The following is a 16676-nucleotide window of genomic DNA, read 5'->3' on the forward strand; positions in this document are numbered from 1 at the left end:
TGAAATCAAATATAATTCGTTTTTTTACATAAATCAAAGTTAAAGATGTTTAGCCTGTAGGTAGGTAGCAGATTCTTTATCGTTAACAATATTGCATATGTTCTAGATGGCCTTGACCAGTTGGCCAATTAAGATTTAAGGCACACTCAAGCCCCCTCTTCTCATCTATGTCAGCTCTGCTGACTAAGGGTTACCAACCCTTCTTTCTTTCTGTCCCCACATAACAGTGTCCCCAACGTAAGACATCAAAATGTCTTACATTGGAATGCTACCTCCCTCAGGGAGCCCTCCTAGACTCCCTAAATTGGTGTTTGCTCTCCATAGCTACCGCAGCAGTGACTGCCACTAGCATAGCAGGAACCATATTGCTATTGCAGCAACAATGCCATGCACCCATGGCACTCCTGAATGAGAGTTGATCTGGCTTGTCCTCTTATGCGAGCAAAACGTCCTCTCCCCCTATAAATAACCCCTCCATCACCAAGCAAGGGATCCAATCTTTATATATCGTTACCATGTCAATTTCACGAGTCCTCTCTGCAACTCACTCTTACATTGTCAGACCTCATACCTAAGATGTCATTGTCTAGCTTGGTTTCTACCTCTGCTGACAAGGATACCCCTATAGTGACCTCTACCCCTTCCAATGGATACCCCTATATTGACCTCTACCCCTTCCAATGGTACATATTGGACTTGCAGCTCTCAATGATACAACATCCATGTGTTTATTGTGACGCAGTCGTTGATTTGGAATTAATGTTCCTCCATTCAATCCAAGAATGCTGCTTTCAATTCTAGATCCATCCATGTCTTCCGTTATTGAAGGGTAGAAGCAAGTGAAAAGCATCAATTCATAAGATTTATGTAGAAGAAATGGTCAAATTCAGAATACTTCGTCTATAGTCTAATAAAAGAAAATTGAGGGAAACAAAAATGGAAGTAAAACACTTGAGTAAGAGTAAGAGTAATGTTTAACATTCAATGTTAAGGAAAACATATAAATATAAGCACAGAAAAATATAGGCCTACTTGAATACTGTTTCTAAAAATAATTTTTTGGTTTTTAGAAGAAAAAGAAACTCATTTAATAAGGCCTATTTTGTTAAAAATATTTTAAAAATTGTAACAAATTTTTTTTTTTAAAATCAAATTTAAAAAACATGTCTCAGTTTTTTTTTTTTTTTACTTTTAACTTTCGAAACAAAAAAATAAATAAAAAACCACATGTTTTTTTAACTATTCTATAAAACAGTTTTAAGAAGAAGAAAAAACCAGAACATAATTAAACAGACCCATAGTTTTGAGAAAACGTTAACAGCATATGTTTCTGCATACACCGGTTCAAACACAGACACGCAAAATGGCATATGCGCACACACAATTAATCTGTGGTGATCAAATAGAGCAAAATTATATGTTCACTCATTCTTTTCTACAGATAAAGTTCACCAAGTTTGGTCAAATAATTCAATTATAAAAATTAATTAGAGAAAAGGACACAGAAAGTTTAGTTATAGGATAATGGGCCAAAAGTAGAAGATTATTAAAGATATTTCTTCAAGAGAAGGGATAGGTTCATAACAGTAATACACCTAATGATCAAGAGGTATCCACTCGAGTTCTAAGTCTAATACTCCAGATTCAACGTTCTGTAGCTTGATTGACATCTCTTGTTTAACCTTACCATCAATGATATTGACTGTGCTATCATCTATAAGTGCATTGTCATGGGATTTCAGCCATTTTCCTATTTGCATATCGTCAAACATTCCAGCATCTCCAAATGCCATTGCAGATGTAATCAGTGGCTGAAGATCAAGCTCTGCTTCTCCCATTATATCATCAGCTGAAAACAAGTCGTGATCAAATACCTTCTGCAATTCAATGTAGCAGCTGTTAAGATCAAGCGCCATTTTCTTATACAAGAAATCAATTTTGTATCTTTTGATATACCAAAAAAAAAAAGCACACAACAAACACACATAGCAAGAAGCATCATACACGAAGATCCAAATATCCACCTCCAAACAAGAAACCCCAAATTGCTGGAGGCTATAAACAGAAACCTAGCTCCAAACTAACCATATGATATGTAGGAAAACTTAACACAAGTTATAGATATATAATAAGGGTAAGATTTCAATTCAATACAAGCTATAGATAAAATGAACCAAAGCAGGAAGCATGAAAGTCAGGTCCTAAGTGTTTTAGGAGTTCGGAGTTTCGTGCTAGTTGTTTTCTTGGTTTTTTCTCATATTTGGAACATCTAATTTGTAACTTCAAAGAGAAATTGGTGCGTCCATCCACCTTGAGTTAGAGTGTCTCCGAGTATTTTAGAATATCTCAGGACACCTTCGTAATATCAACATCAACATCAACAACACCTTTATCCCAAATTAATTGGGGTCGGTGGTAGATGAACCCACATGAAAGATACAAAACGGTTGAAAAAAAAGTAAAAAATAAAAAAATAAAAAATAAAAAAAATAAAAAATAAATAAATTAATAAATAAATAAAAATACACAAATAAAATAATAAAATAAAATAAAATAAAATAAAAATATATGTATATATAAATAAATAAAAGTAAAAAAGAAAGGGACAAGAAGAAGTGGGGGAAATGAAGGGGAAAAAGACTAAAAAGGGACCATCTGGAACATAGGAATAACAGCGGGTCTAACCCTCCACCATACTTATAGCTTTTCTCCATTCCTTTCTAAGACATACTGTCCGCCAATCTATATCCCACTCCATTAAATCTTGTTTTACTACTTTCCCCCAAGTAAGCTTCGGCCTACCTCTGCCTCTTTTTGTGTTTAGCTTTTGGTAACAAACTTCTGTTCTTATAGGAGCATCCATGGGTCTTCTTATCACGTGCCCAAACCACCTCAATCTATGTTCTCTCATCTTCTCGGCTACCGGTACTACTCCGACCTTTCGTCGAATATCTTCATTTCTTATCTTATCCATCCTTGTGTAACCACACATCCACCTTAACATCCTCATCTCTGCTAATCCTATCTTATGCTCATGTTGCCTATGTGCTGGCCAGCATTCCGCTCCATATAGCATTGTCGGTCGTACTGCCGTTTTATAGAATTTTCCTTTTAACTTCAGGGGAATTTTGCGGTCACACAAAAATGCAGATGCACTACGCCATTTCATCCACCCTGCTCTGATTCTGTGATTTACATCCTCATCAATCTCTCCACCGTTTTGTAAAATGGAGCCCAAGTATTTAAAAGCATTTTTTTTGGGTACCTCTTGACCATTTAGATGCACAGGTTCTTGGTCCTCATCTTGTACCAGAGAAAACTCACACTTCAGATACTCAGTCTTGCTTCGACTTAATGTGAATCCTCTGGATTCCAATGTGCTTCTCCACAATTCAAGTTTTCTATTAACACCCTCCTTGCTCTCATCAATAAGCACAATATCGTCTGCAAAAAGCATACACCATGGCACTTCCTCTTGAATATCTTTTGTTAGTTCATCCATAACTAAGGCAAAGAGGTAAGGACTTAGAGCCGACCCTTGGTGTACACCTACCGTGATAGGAAAATAACTTGATGATCCGTTACAAGCTTTTACACATGTAGTAGCCCCATCATACATATCCTTGATTGCCTTTACATACTTTAATGGAACCTTTTTCTTCTCCAGGATCCACCATAAAACTTTCCTTGGAACCCTATCGTATGCTTTCTCAAGGTCTATGAACACCATATGCAAGTCCTTCTTCTTTTCTCGGTATCTTTCCATTAGTTGTCGCATCAAGAAAATGGCTTCCATGGTACATCTTCCTGGCATAAATCCAAATTGATTTACAGAAACCTTGGTATCTCTCCTCAAGCGATGTTCAATAACCCTCTCCCACAACTTCATAGTATGACTCATTAGCTTAATGCCTCTATAGTTTGAACAATTTTGTATATCTCCCTTGTTTTTGTAGATAGGCACAATCATACTTTTCCTCCATACATCAGGCATCTTATTCGTCTGGAGAATCTTATTAAAAAGATTGGTCAACCATTTTATTGCCACATCCCCCAGGCCTCTCCACACTTCAATAGGGACACCATCAGGCCCCAAGGCTTTATTAGTCTTCATCCTCTTTTAAGCCTCCTTAACTTCATGTGTATTAATTCTGCGTACAAATCTTCTATTCATATCATCATACGCGTCCTCTAAGTCCACCTCGCTTGTATCTCCATCCCCATTAAACAGCTTGTTGAAGTATTTCAACCATCTTTCATTTACATCTTCATCTCTCACCAGAAGTTTTTGATTTTCATCCTTGATGCATCTAACTTGAGTGAGGTCTTTACTTTTCTTATCCCTTATCCTTGCAAGTTTATAAATACCTCTTTCACCATCCTTGCTCCCAAGATTTTTATACAACTCGTCGAAAACCTTGCCTCTCGCTTCTCGCACTGCTTTCTTTGCATTTTTTCTCGCCAATCTAAACTTTTGCAGGTTCTCTTCACTGGGACTTTTATGCAAAGATCTAAAGCACTCCTTCTTATGTTTAATTGCCTCTTGCACCTCTCCATTCCACCACCATGTTTCCTTTGTATGAAATCCATTTCCTTTGCTTTCTCCCAACACCCTCCGTCCCAAATTTTGAATACACTTAACCATCTCATTCCATATTGCATTTACTCCTCCATCAAACTCCCAAGGTCCTTCGTGCAACATTCTATCATTGAACTCTCTCTCTTTTCCCTCCTTAAGCTTCCACCACCTTATCCTTGGATTCTGAGCCCTCTTCTTCATTGTACGTACTTTGTTGAACCGAACATCCAAGACTACCAGCTTATGTTGCGTAGCAACACACTCTCCAGGGTAGACCTTACATTCGACACAAGAAGTTCTATCTTCTCTTCTAGCCAGGAAGAAATCAATCTGACTACGATTATGGCCACTATGATAAGTGATCAGGTGTGACTCCCTTTTTTGAAAAAAGGTGTTCACTAACATCAAATCGTAGGCTAGTGCAATCAATTATCATATTGAGGAATCAATTATTTATCTAATTGAGGAAGCAATCTTATGCATTTTTTCATGTAATTTCATTACCACTAAGACAATAAGACTAATGATTTCATTATGTTTCCTTAATTAATTAGGATTAGCAGTCTTATTTTACAAGTGGGCTTAGGTTTATACCAATAATACTAGACTAGTATTTAATCATTAGAATAAATAAGAGACTATTAGGTTACTGGGTTAGTATTTTGTATCATAATCATCATAAAACACCATATCTATCTACATTATATTATTAAGAGACTCTGTTCTCTCTTTTCCTCTTTCCTACCTAAATCCCATTATTACTATATGTTCGGGTTATGAAGATTAAGAAAAGTAATATGACTTGAAGAACTACATCTAGATGTGCCTCCAACTCTTCTTCTATCTTAAACTCATTAATAGGTCAGAGCTACATTAGCAAAGAGATAGACAACAGAAAAGAACAAGAACATAGGCATGTTAAAATAACCATACACTAAACCGTGATAACTTCCCCGCATATGTAACGTGAGGGGCACTTGAAAAGTGATGTAGGGGACTACAATTCTAAGGGTATATGTCCTTTGATCAATATTAATATGTATACAACCCTTTTTTTAAGCTAAATCCAAAAGATGGCAATATTGAACCGTTTTTCCTCTTTCCCTTACATCACGTTGATCAGTGTAAGACATTAAATTCTGTGGTGTAATAGAAAAATAGGTCACTAGACTGTAGATAGCTAGAGTTGGCATGGGAGAAAATTCATATCAATAGGTGGAGAATCAATGGTGAGGAAATTATCTACTTATATCCTTTATAGTAGGCAATAAACCAACTGATTCAGGAAAGTTTTAAATGAGGAACATCAAGACATGGATATGGACATCTTACTGTTTATTTCTCTTGTTCCAATCTTTACCAAAAATTCATGTTTCCTTTCTACAAAGCCCTTGGAACCAATTACAAACTATAGTCCCATAAGAGATGGGTGGTGAAGAACATTATCTAATTTTCAATGGTGAGCAAGGATGTAATAGAGAAGCAAGCCTTGAATAGGGTTTGGTTGAGGGATATAAGAGCCCGTTTGGATGGGCTTTTTTTCCTCCAAAAGCTGTTTTTTTAAAGGAAAAAAAAACACTTCTATAAAAATGTCTGTTTAAGTTTCAAAAAAAAAAAAATTTAGCTTCTAAAAAAAAAACAGAAGTCAAAAGCCAAATATTTTTTTCAAAAACAAATTTTTTTAAAAAAAATCTAATTAGTGTTTGCTTTAGTAAAAAGCACTTCTAAAATAAGCAAGACATAAAAAGCACTTTTTTGGAAGCCCATATATAGATCTGGTTTTACAATGCAAAAGGAGTCAGACATTATTGACGAATTAGGAAAGGGGAACCCAATATTCTTTAGTGATTAGGATGTTTATAACAGGATATACAGAGAATCCGTTTCCGGTTTTTAACTAGACAAGATAAAATTCAACCTTACCAAATTCAATGCTCCAAATTGCTGAGGAACAGACAGCATAAGCTCCTCATTCCAGACTGGATTCAAATTACTTTTTATTACACTGGTCTGTACAGTCTGAAGGCAATAGCACCCAAGTCAATTCAGAAAGGAAATTATCATCATATATTATTCTTCAGCTAAAAATAAAAGATAAAGAGCAATAGTTTCCAAAGCATATATATGCTAGAAATGAGAACAACCAACCTGTTTTCCAAGTTTCAAGATGACATACGGATCACTGGACCTCATATCTCTGATAGCTAAATCTGTGCCTTTAATTACTTTCACCTTCAACATTCCAATAAATTCTACCATTCCTTCCTGTTTTCATCATCAATATCAGTCAAACATCCAAGGAAACCACTCATGAAAATAATTTCATTTCCATGGCTACCTAATGGAATCAGAACTTTGCCATAAAGTGTGAGAAAAAGAGAGCAAAGGTGAGAGAAAGTGCAGAGAGAGAAAATGAAATTCCTCTTAATCATTTGTTGGAGTCAAAACTGAATTAATTTATTGATTTACTCAGCAGTATATATATTTATAGTTGGATAACAGTTAACTGCATATGACAACTAAATGAATTTGTTAGCTGTTACAACAGTTTGAGACAGTTGTAACAGTCTAACAGGATTGGCTCAGTGCTGAGTCATCAACAGAACACGTGTACGCATACAATCATGCACTACTCTAAGACTACCAAAGTAGTAAAGTTGGATGCATGCAGCAAGCCTCGTCTATATAAAATTATCGTGATTACAAGACTTTCTTCTGGGCACAACAACAATTTAACTCGGTGGAAATCTAGTTCACATTGATATGCTAACTCAACTTATGGTCAACAAACTAATACATCTTCTACAATCAAAGGAACTAAAATGTAAAATATAATTACCATATGTGAACTACTAGTACTTCGAAAACTATCCATAATCCTTTTCGAAAAACTTGATTGAAGAGTGCTTTTTCCTGACACAATGCGCAAACTAGGTTTTAAAAATTCTTGACGTTCATACTTTGACCTGCAGTAAAAATTGTCACAATTAAAATGCCACTCTTAACTTGAGCATTGACCAGATTTGTACCATTGATGATGCTACCATAAACAATGTCCTGAGATCATGCTGATTAATCAATGCTCAGCCAAGGACAATGGACTGTGATTTAAAAGAGTGGCAGAAACTGAAGAAAATAAATGACTCAGCAAATGGTAAAAAAACATGAGAAGAGGAAAGAAAATTGGGGTGAGAGGACAGAAATTCATATCAATATCATTCAAGGTAGCCTACAACTTTACCTACTTCATGATGACCAGAAAAACAATAGATTTTTAAAATAAGCCAATGATGCAAAGGACGGTAGATGTGCAGTGCAAAGTGTACATGAAAACATGTCTAACCGGATGAATTTTGCACGGTGCTCGTGACTGGCATCTGGCCCAGGTTTTGTATATCCTTCCGGAATATAAGCCTCATAAATTGAATTAGCGGAAGAATTTCCTCCAACTTCAATCATTGAGTCTATTTCATCACCTGACCATTCATCCAAAGTCACGGACAAAATCTGAAAGTAAACAATAATGTGTCGAGGTGTTAATGCATGACAAGACAAACACAAATAGATAAGTTTAGCATCTATACCATTATTAACTTGACAGACCCAACTCATTGAAAACAAAGTAGGGGATGTACTATGATCTAAAAAAAGGCTTCTTGCACCTCGTCTCAGTTTCCTAATAGGCCATAGTGAAAAATTGGGAGGTGCTGTGAATACAGCAAGTAGAATGATCATAACCGTCAATCATTTGTAAAGATTGATTTGGCTTTATTTCATGGACAATTTCAATTTAATATACTTTAAAAATGCACTCTCAACACAAAAAATTAACAGCCTATAATGCCTTGGGCTAGTCATGCTAACTTGAGCCAAAATCAGCTTCAACCACAAAATCAAAGCCACAAGCTGAAACTAAGCTCCAATTGACATGTCTGAAAATGTTCATCATACATTCATAAAAATTCCACTTCAATGACTTCTGTCATCATTATAGCAAGTTAACTTCTTAACTGAGTGTTCTAGAGATGCCTTTCACACTTTTCACTCATAACAGCTAGAACCTGTGTCTAGCAGTTGTGTAGTTCTAACTGCTTTGAGATATAAAATAACTTTTACCCTGTATCTGATATAAAAGTTGACACATGCAAGGCATTAAAATGACCTAGTTTTTGATATATCTTTGTTTTCAATCACATAAAAAATATGCATATGTTTTGTTTTGTACTATAAAGACATGGTGCTATAAAGCTAAGGTCCAAGGAAGGGCTATAGCAGGCAGCCTTATCTTGCATTTGCAAGAGGCTGACTACACGGATCAAACCTATGACCTCCGGGTGACATAGCAACAACACTAATTGAGGAACAACAGATATCGTGAGCTAATTAGAGCTGAAGGGAACGTTGACACAACAATTAGTGTTGTCGCCATGTGACCAGAGGTCACTAGTTCAATTCATGTAATTAGCCTCTTGAAAATGCAAGGTAATGTTTTAAATATTGGAATAATCTCTAATTGATATCTTAATTATCTGTAATTATTTGTTTCCTTATCTTCCTAGGATTCCTTATCTTTTTAGGATTTAGGTTTATTCCTTTAAGCTCATTAGTCTCTATATATTGTAACCTTTTTATGTGTTCTTCACAATAGCAATAATATTCACTCTTCTTTCAAGTGGTAAGGCTGCCTACTATAGGCCCTTCCTTGAACATGTGCATAGTAGGAGGTTTATAGCACTAGCTTTCCCTTTTTCGTACAATAAAGACCAAGAAAAAAAATTGCTCGGTGGCAGAGAAACTCAAATAGCACAGTCTGGTGGCAGAAGATCAAAACTAAATTGAAAATTCACAGTTCATAATACAGAAAATAGATATACAGGCCTTAAAAAATTAGACATGGTGAGTTAAGACCTACACCAAAATGTTTAAAATTTTTAAGAGAATAGACATGAGGAGAGATATCTTCCTTTTGATAATTTGAGTTTATCTATAAGACATTGATTTCCATTCCTACTTGTCTTATTCATATAACACAAGTAACTGCAATTCTTTTCACGTCAGAAAATGCCTTTGGAATCTCAAATTGAAATACAACATGCTTTGACAACTAAGAAAATTTCAGGAAAATGGTTAGTGATTACAGATGCACTAGAGGATAATTAATTAAATAGTACACTGAAAAGAAACCCTTGTTTTTAAAGTTTTCACTTCTAATCTCATATATCACTAATTTTAGTGTTTCTCTTGCCTGAGTTTCACAAGATATCACAACATGTCCTGCAAGCATGCATAAGTGAGTAAAAATGAAAAGAAATGCACCCAAATACAAAACAAAATTCATCAGACTTATTTCATGAGTACAGCCATATAAGAGTGATTGATTCTTTTCTCATCAAATCAATTTGAACCCATTCCAAACACAAGTTATAAAAAAAATAACTAGTCATATATATAAGTTATTAGCCTTTCAATTAGTTTGAGATAAATGGAGAAGGAACTCGGCATAAATGCGCTTCATTAGTAAAAAGAAATTCTTCTTTCCTAAAGTGGATCAAGAACGGTTACCTTTGATATATGAGTACCAAGACTTCTGTGCACACCACAACATTTTAAGCATACAAAAACTCCAATGTTAGCAGACCTGAAGCAGCAGTTCGAAAAATGAATTCACAGTTAAGGTAATATGCATTCTACATTCTTCATTATATAACAATTCATGTAGCTAGTTTCCTACAGCTTAACTAAAAGGATGTCTCATAAACCCTTCACAAAAAATACTCAACACTCAAACCTCAGTTTTGAGTATTATAATGACTGTTGAGATATATAGTCCTACATTGGTTATATGTGCAACTAATGTGGAGTTTATAAGGTTTTGGACACTCACACCCTTTGAGCTAGCTTTTGGGGTGGTGTATCCCAAGGTTCTTTACATGGTATCAGAGCCTCGAGTCTCGGGTTCGATCCTCGCCGCCCCCCACTTTCTCTTGTGGAATTTCTTAGCACAGGTAGAATGGGTCTGTTGCATCATCCACTCTTCAAGCCAATGGGCTCTCGTGTGAGGGGACGTGTTGAGATATATAGTCCCACATTGGTTGTATGTGCAACTAATGTGGAGTTTATAAGGCTTTGGGCACTCCCACCCTTTGAGCTAGCTTTTGGGGTGGTGTATCCCAAGGTTCTTTACAATGACCATGACCATAAACCACAAAAAAATCATGTGTAAAAAGTGTTCACACACTTACGCCCATTTAGGATCTGAAGCACCACAATCAGCACAAAAGCGATTATCTTTTTGAATCAATAAATCCTTCAATCTTCTTTTACCTGTAAAAGACCTGCCAATCATTCAACTTCTCCAGAAAAATAAGTGAAAATAGCTTTGCATTTCACAATTAGACATGGAAAGAAGCAAGACTAGCTTTGCCTTAAGTGGGTTAGGCTTGTTTTCGAATATAAAGTCTGAGCCTGACCTATTACCAGACATAGACCTTTTTCTTAGCCTCGCCTAACCTGAAAGCTTATCAAAATGCCTACTTTGCATTGAAGCTTTTGAAAAAGCCAACAAGCCAATGGCCTAGGCCTTGACTTTCAAGCTATATACATCAACATCAACATAATATCATCTTTATCCCAAACTAGTTGGGATTAGTGGTCGATGAACCCAAGATATATAATAAGTTGTTTATTAAACCAGCCAATCCAAGCCTAAAGCATGCCAAGCTATAGCCCATTAGTATGTTCTTCAAGGGCCGCATAACCTATTCTCACATCTGCTTGCAATACCCCATTAGGATCAACCATTCCCAACTTAGTAGAGCTAGAGGGAAGTTGTTTTGAGGCAACTATATTATTCACTCAGTTGTCAGCACTACATTAAATGAATATGGCTCATTCTAAACGGATCTTGTACCTAAAGTGAGTAAGGTGTGTTCACACTTGATTTAATTAAAAGTGCACCTTAATCTTAACCCACGAAAATTGGATGAATACACCCTTATAGTATCGATGAGCTTTTTCCAATATTACTCCCTTTCCTTCACAATATCGTTTTAAGTTCTACTTTATTTCAAACTATTTGTCATTTTAGATTACCAATGACCTTCAATGAAAAGAGAGTGCATAATAGTGGACAATTAATCAAATCACAAATACATATGATAATTTAAATCAAATTTTAATAAGAATAAATCAGTTAAAATATAATAATTTTTTGCTCTATTGGAGGTTAATTAATTACTTTTGATTTCCTGTACACCATGTTTAAACGACAAATATTATCAAATGGGAATGGATCCTATCATATGTTATTTAACATGACCATATCATGCGAGACAATCTTAGATATTCATGGTCAAATCAACAGTGATGAATGATGAGAGAAAAAATATGGGAATAGGGAATGAAAAAAGATAACCGTGAATTTGACCATGAATAATTAAGATCATAAATAACATGAAAGGATCAATTGCCTTATGAAATAGAGGAAGTATAACATTAGGTATCATGGCATACTCGAGGCAGGCCTCGCAAATTCCAATCTTTTATTATTCATTGCCATCCAAGCTGCAACTCCAATAAATAATAGCAGCCCAGCTACTAAACTACCTGGAAAGGAAGAAAGAAATATTTGGTTAAACACTTACAAAAAAAATCCATGAAAACCTGTAACAGTGAGACTTTTCCACTACAATAATCCTCAGTTACTGACCCCGAAAAATATTAAAAAAAAAAAGAACATTTAAATAATTAATATGATCAATACAATGATTCTATTGCAGATTATTCTAATCTCTAGGGGGGAGATAGATAGATCAAACATTAAAAGTGATAATTACAAAACAAATAGTCAGCTTTTGGTATCATTAGCAGACATCAAAATTGCTATGTCGTATTTGTTACTTATTAAACTTTTTTATAGCAGCACAAGACATATACATGCATTTACATACAATGTCCTCGTAGCTAGTTGGTAGCTCCAGAAGCAGAAACATTATTCATTCATAACCAATAAATTAAAATAAATAATAGGCACCCTCCATTTTCATTTTCCAAACGATGCAAACCCCAAAATGTTCCACAATTTTTTTCTCAGCAACCAAATAATAACGAATTGGATAAGAATGCATATGCTTCAAAAACTGACAGAAAATATTGGATTTCTGGATATTAATCAAAATTCCATTGACGAGAGAAAAAAAAAAAGAAATCAAGGACTAACGTTCGCAACAACCGAACCTTCTCCTTAAGAAATCAACGATCAGAAAAGGAACCCAAAAAATAAATAAATGAATGAAACAAATAGAAATTAAGAATTGTGAAGGTGGATTACAGAGAAAAAGAGAGGATAATGAAATTACCGTTGAATGAAGGAATTGAAATGGAAGAGTTTGAAATCCGCAGAAACTCAAATGGGAGAGAGAAAAAGACATGACGAAGGTGGCGATATGATTTTGTCTGTCAGAATTGGGTGGCATGATCGTTGAAAGTTGAAACAAACAAACCTTCCAATTTATTTGATTTTAATTAATTATATTAGTCAATGTTTGAAAAGGATTGATTTCTAGTAATAATAATAGAGATAGGATTTTGTTAATTATTATTAAAATTTTAATAATCCGCAAATTATTCGTTTGCCCTGGAAAATGACTTTTATTGAAAAATATTTTCTTATATACTTGATTATAAGTATAAGCTGATTATTTTAGAGTTGTTGACATTTTTTATAAATTAAGCTGATTTTTCCTTCGATTAAAATAAAAATATTGTTCTAAATTAATTTTTAAATTTAACATTTAAATTATTTTTATATTAATTGATTATTGAATAATCTTAAGTTTACATATAATTTAAGGGTTCATTTTTTCTATAGTGAATGTAAGTAAGTTATCTGCATTGAGGTCAAAATAATGTCATTTTGAAGAGAAAATCAAGGTATTTTTATAATTAAATTTATTCCAATATTATAATTTTTAATCTTTCAACCCAAAATAAAAGATCCGCTCGATTTTTATTTGCATATACAATATCGCAAGTTTTTGTTCTATTTCTTTCTTTTTCTGAATTTTGTATTTTATATTTTCTTCCAAATATATGACAAATAATAAAAGTAGTAATCGTAGAGTTACCAATTGATTTTTTTTAAACAGAGCCTAGGTGCTTTATTTGATTTATTCAACCAAGTCAACCATAAATTATTTTAAATTTAGATTTATATAATAATAATCTGGATAACAAACCCTCCTCCAAAAAAAAATTCAAAAAATGGATCTAATTGCACTGCATTACACCTCACCACATAATTTATCTGTTTTTATCGTAGAAACATTAAAGCCATCAGGATAGTTTACAAGAAGGGTTTTATGTTTATCATTTAACATAATATAATTTCACTTTCCTACACACACATTAAAGAGTAGGGATCCACATGTTTTTTTTTTCCTCTTTCATCATTCCACTTTCTCTCTCCCTTTTGATGTGAGAGTTAGAAACAACACTTACATTATGTTAGATAACATTAATAAAACTCTTACAAGAATGATAAAATTCTCCTTGTCAAGTTTACAGTTTCATATCTAACATTTAAACTTGAAAACACCGATTAAGCTGAAACAATGATCAACATGCTTGGTGGTATGATAATTTTATTCATTGAGTGAATGGTTCAATATCCGTTGTTTGTTGATTTAATGATAAATAGTTAAAAGCTTGTTAAATAGTTTGCCAAAAAAAAAAGTTTGTTAAATATAAAAGCGTTAATAACTTGTTGATATTCATAGTAAATTGAATACCAAAATAATCTTTTCCGCTAGTGAATAAAACGATAGAGTTATTGTCCATTTCTTTTTTTTGGAGTTACCCAACCCTAATTATCTCTCTGAGACGAGTTGGCTCCCTCCGGTATCTCCACGAGCTTCGACTCTTTGAGCCGGCTATGGGACTAATCCGGAGTGCGGGGGAACAGTGATGGCTAAAGGTTCAGCCCCCTCCACAAGAATGCATTCAGCAGGAATCGAACACATATCCAACCCCACTAACTCAGCGCCAAATTACCAACTGAGCTGCACCCATGGGGTGTTATTGTCCATTTCTTCCTTTTAGAATTTTTTTTTTTTAATACAATTCCTTTTAGAATTTTAGTTCTCTTGGTTTTGTGAAAATGAAAATGAAACGAAGTTGGTTGTAGCAGTTATTCCATTATTATCTCATTCCCAGCCATGAAAGGCTAATCATGTCATAGTCAAAATGTGAAATGCCTTATGATATGCGAACATATAATTGTGGCGGCACTTAATATTGTCACAATTATTTCCTACTTTGAATATCCATTATAATTATTGCTGGCAGATGGCGTACAATGAGTATTTGTTTGAATTTAGTAAAATGAAATTTTAAAAATTCAAAAAAAGTCAACGGAATAAACATTCTTACAATCATTTATTGACTTTGTCTAAAAATATATAAAAAACTAATAGAAAATAACCAATATCATACTAAGTTGAATTATATTATGTATATCAAATAAGATATCATGACGCGAAATTTTTTGAATCCCATCATAGCTTGCATATTGTTCATACCTGAATAACGCTGATTTACTTATATGGTATTTTTTTACTGTAGTTAATGGTGGTGTTATGGTAAGATAATAAGTGTGTATATATCGAAACTCTACGCTTAAATCAATAGAAAACTAGAATGATAATACAATTAAATTGGATTCGTACAAAGTAATTACTAATTATAGCTGAATAATTATTGCTGCAATTGTAGAATTATGAATATAATCTAAAAGATATTATCTTATATAAACGAATAACCGTTTTGTTAAGGTAAAGCCCAAAAAATTGGGTTCATGTAAGCCCTATCAATATAGTGATCCAGAACCCATATATATAAACTAGGTAAACTTTTTCTTATCCTGCACGAAAGTAATTTTTTTTACTGCACTAACATAATAAATTATGCTTATTTTTTTGTAAAATAATGGATCCATTTTTTTGTGTCAGCCGAAAATTTAACAATTGTCCTATAAAAGGAGAAAAGCAAACCTCTAAAACTTTTTATATCTTTCATTTCTATCATCGTGGTAACTTGAGATGTTATATGCCATCAATTCCTGAGATTAAAGACAATTATTTATAATGGGACAATAAATAAGCTTTCTCACCATTTAATTATTGTTTAAAAAAATATATATATAAATAATTCAAAATTAAAAAGAATTATCAAAATAATGCAGTAAAGTACGCATTAGGAGAATGTGCAAGTAAATCATGCATGGAGTTTGTTTGTGTTTAGGTATTGATCGAATAAGTTGTTGCTAAGTGACATACTTTTAATTAGTTATAATTATTTTGCCACGGTTTAAGCGTCGCAGAAGCAGTCACGCATCAATTTCATACGCAACCGGTCAACATAATAAATTATCTCAATCCCTTGGATAAAAATTGACCATGTTTAAACTGTCTGATCGTGATTAAATTTGTACTTTTTTTTTGAATATTACAGGAATCGAACTTGCAACCTAATACACATTACACACATCTAACACCACTAGGCTAATCCTAGTGGTGCACTAAATATGTACCCTTGCAATGCGGAATTAATTACATTATTTTGATAATTCTTTTCAGTGTTGAATTGTTTTGATATTTTTTTCAAAAAAAATTGAATTATAATGGACTAAAGTGCAATAATAAAAAAATCTTTATTTACAGAAGCATCTTTTACTTTAGTTAAAAGTTATTTCTAGGTTAAAGTTTAGAAAAATAAAGTTAAAATTTGGTGATTATATAAAATTATTCTCAAAATTTTAAAAGGGGATAAAATAATTTGTTGTTGGGATAAATTCTTACGATAAAGGGTAAAATTTGTAAATACAAATTTAAATTATTAAAGGTAAAACTGAAAAATGAATATGAGAAATCCAACTTTATTCATCTTTAAAAAGACTTCTATACAAAACCTAAAAAATTTCTACGCCTCGAAAAAGAATTAGTCGTCAACTTTTGGCCGGGAGATACTTGAGAAAACTCAAAAAAGAAAGAAAAACTTATATACATTTTAAGCTTGTCAATATATTTGTAAATTATAAAAG

General features: G+C 33.5%; 1 protein-coding gene across 2 annotated transcripts; it reads right to left on the reverse strand.

The window, feature by feature from the left end:
* Positions 1-1429: 1429 nt before the first annotated feature.
* On the reverse strand, positions 1430-13053 carry LOC133306293 (ADP-ribosylation factor GTPase-activating protein AGD12-like). 2 transcript variants are annotated; one of them, XM_061506591.1, is made up of 9 exons: positions 12937-13053; positions 12092-12184; positions 10822-10903; positions 10142-10217; positions 7923-8086; positions 7419-7545; positions 6728-6844; positions 6503-6598; positions 1430-1877 (listed from the first exon to the last, which is right to left on the reverse strand). In XM_061506591.1, exons 2-9 carry the CDS (start codon positions 12135-12137, stop codon positions 1596-1598), a joined length of 990 nt encoding a protein of 329 aa, XP_061362575.1. In that variant the 5' UTR covers positions 12138-12184; positions 12937-13053; the 3' UTR covers positions 1430-1595. The 2 variants fall into 2 exon arrangements, with proteins under 2 accessions (XP_061362575.1, XP_061362576.1); XM_061506592.1 differs by lacking the exons at positions 12092-12184; positions 12937-13053 and having other exon boundaries at positions 7386-7545; positions 10822-10925.
* Between the last annotated feature and the right edge of the window lie 3623 nt (positions 13054-16676).

The sequence above is a fragment of the Gastrolobium bilobum genome, unplaced genomic scaffold, assembly GCF_033153095.1.
Source record: "Gastrolobium bilobum isolate Gb01-03AN ecotype WA unplaced genomic scaffold, APGP_CSIRO_Gbil_v1 utg168, whole genome shotgun sequence".
Taxonomy (NCBI): Eukaryota; Viridiplantae; Streptophyta; class Magnoliopsida; order Fabales; family Fabaceae; genus Gastrolobium; species Gastrolobium bilobum.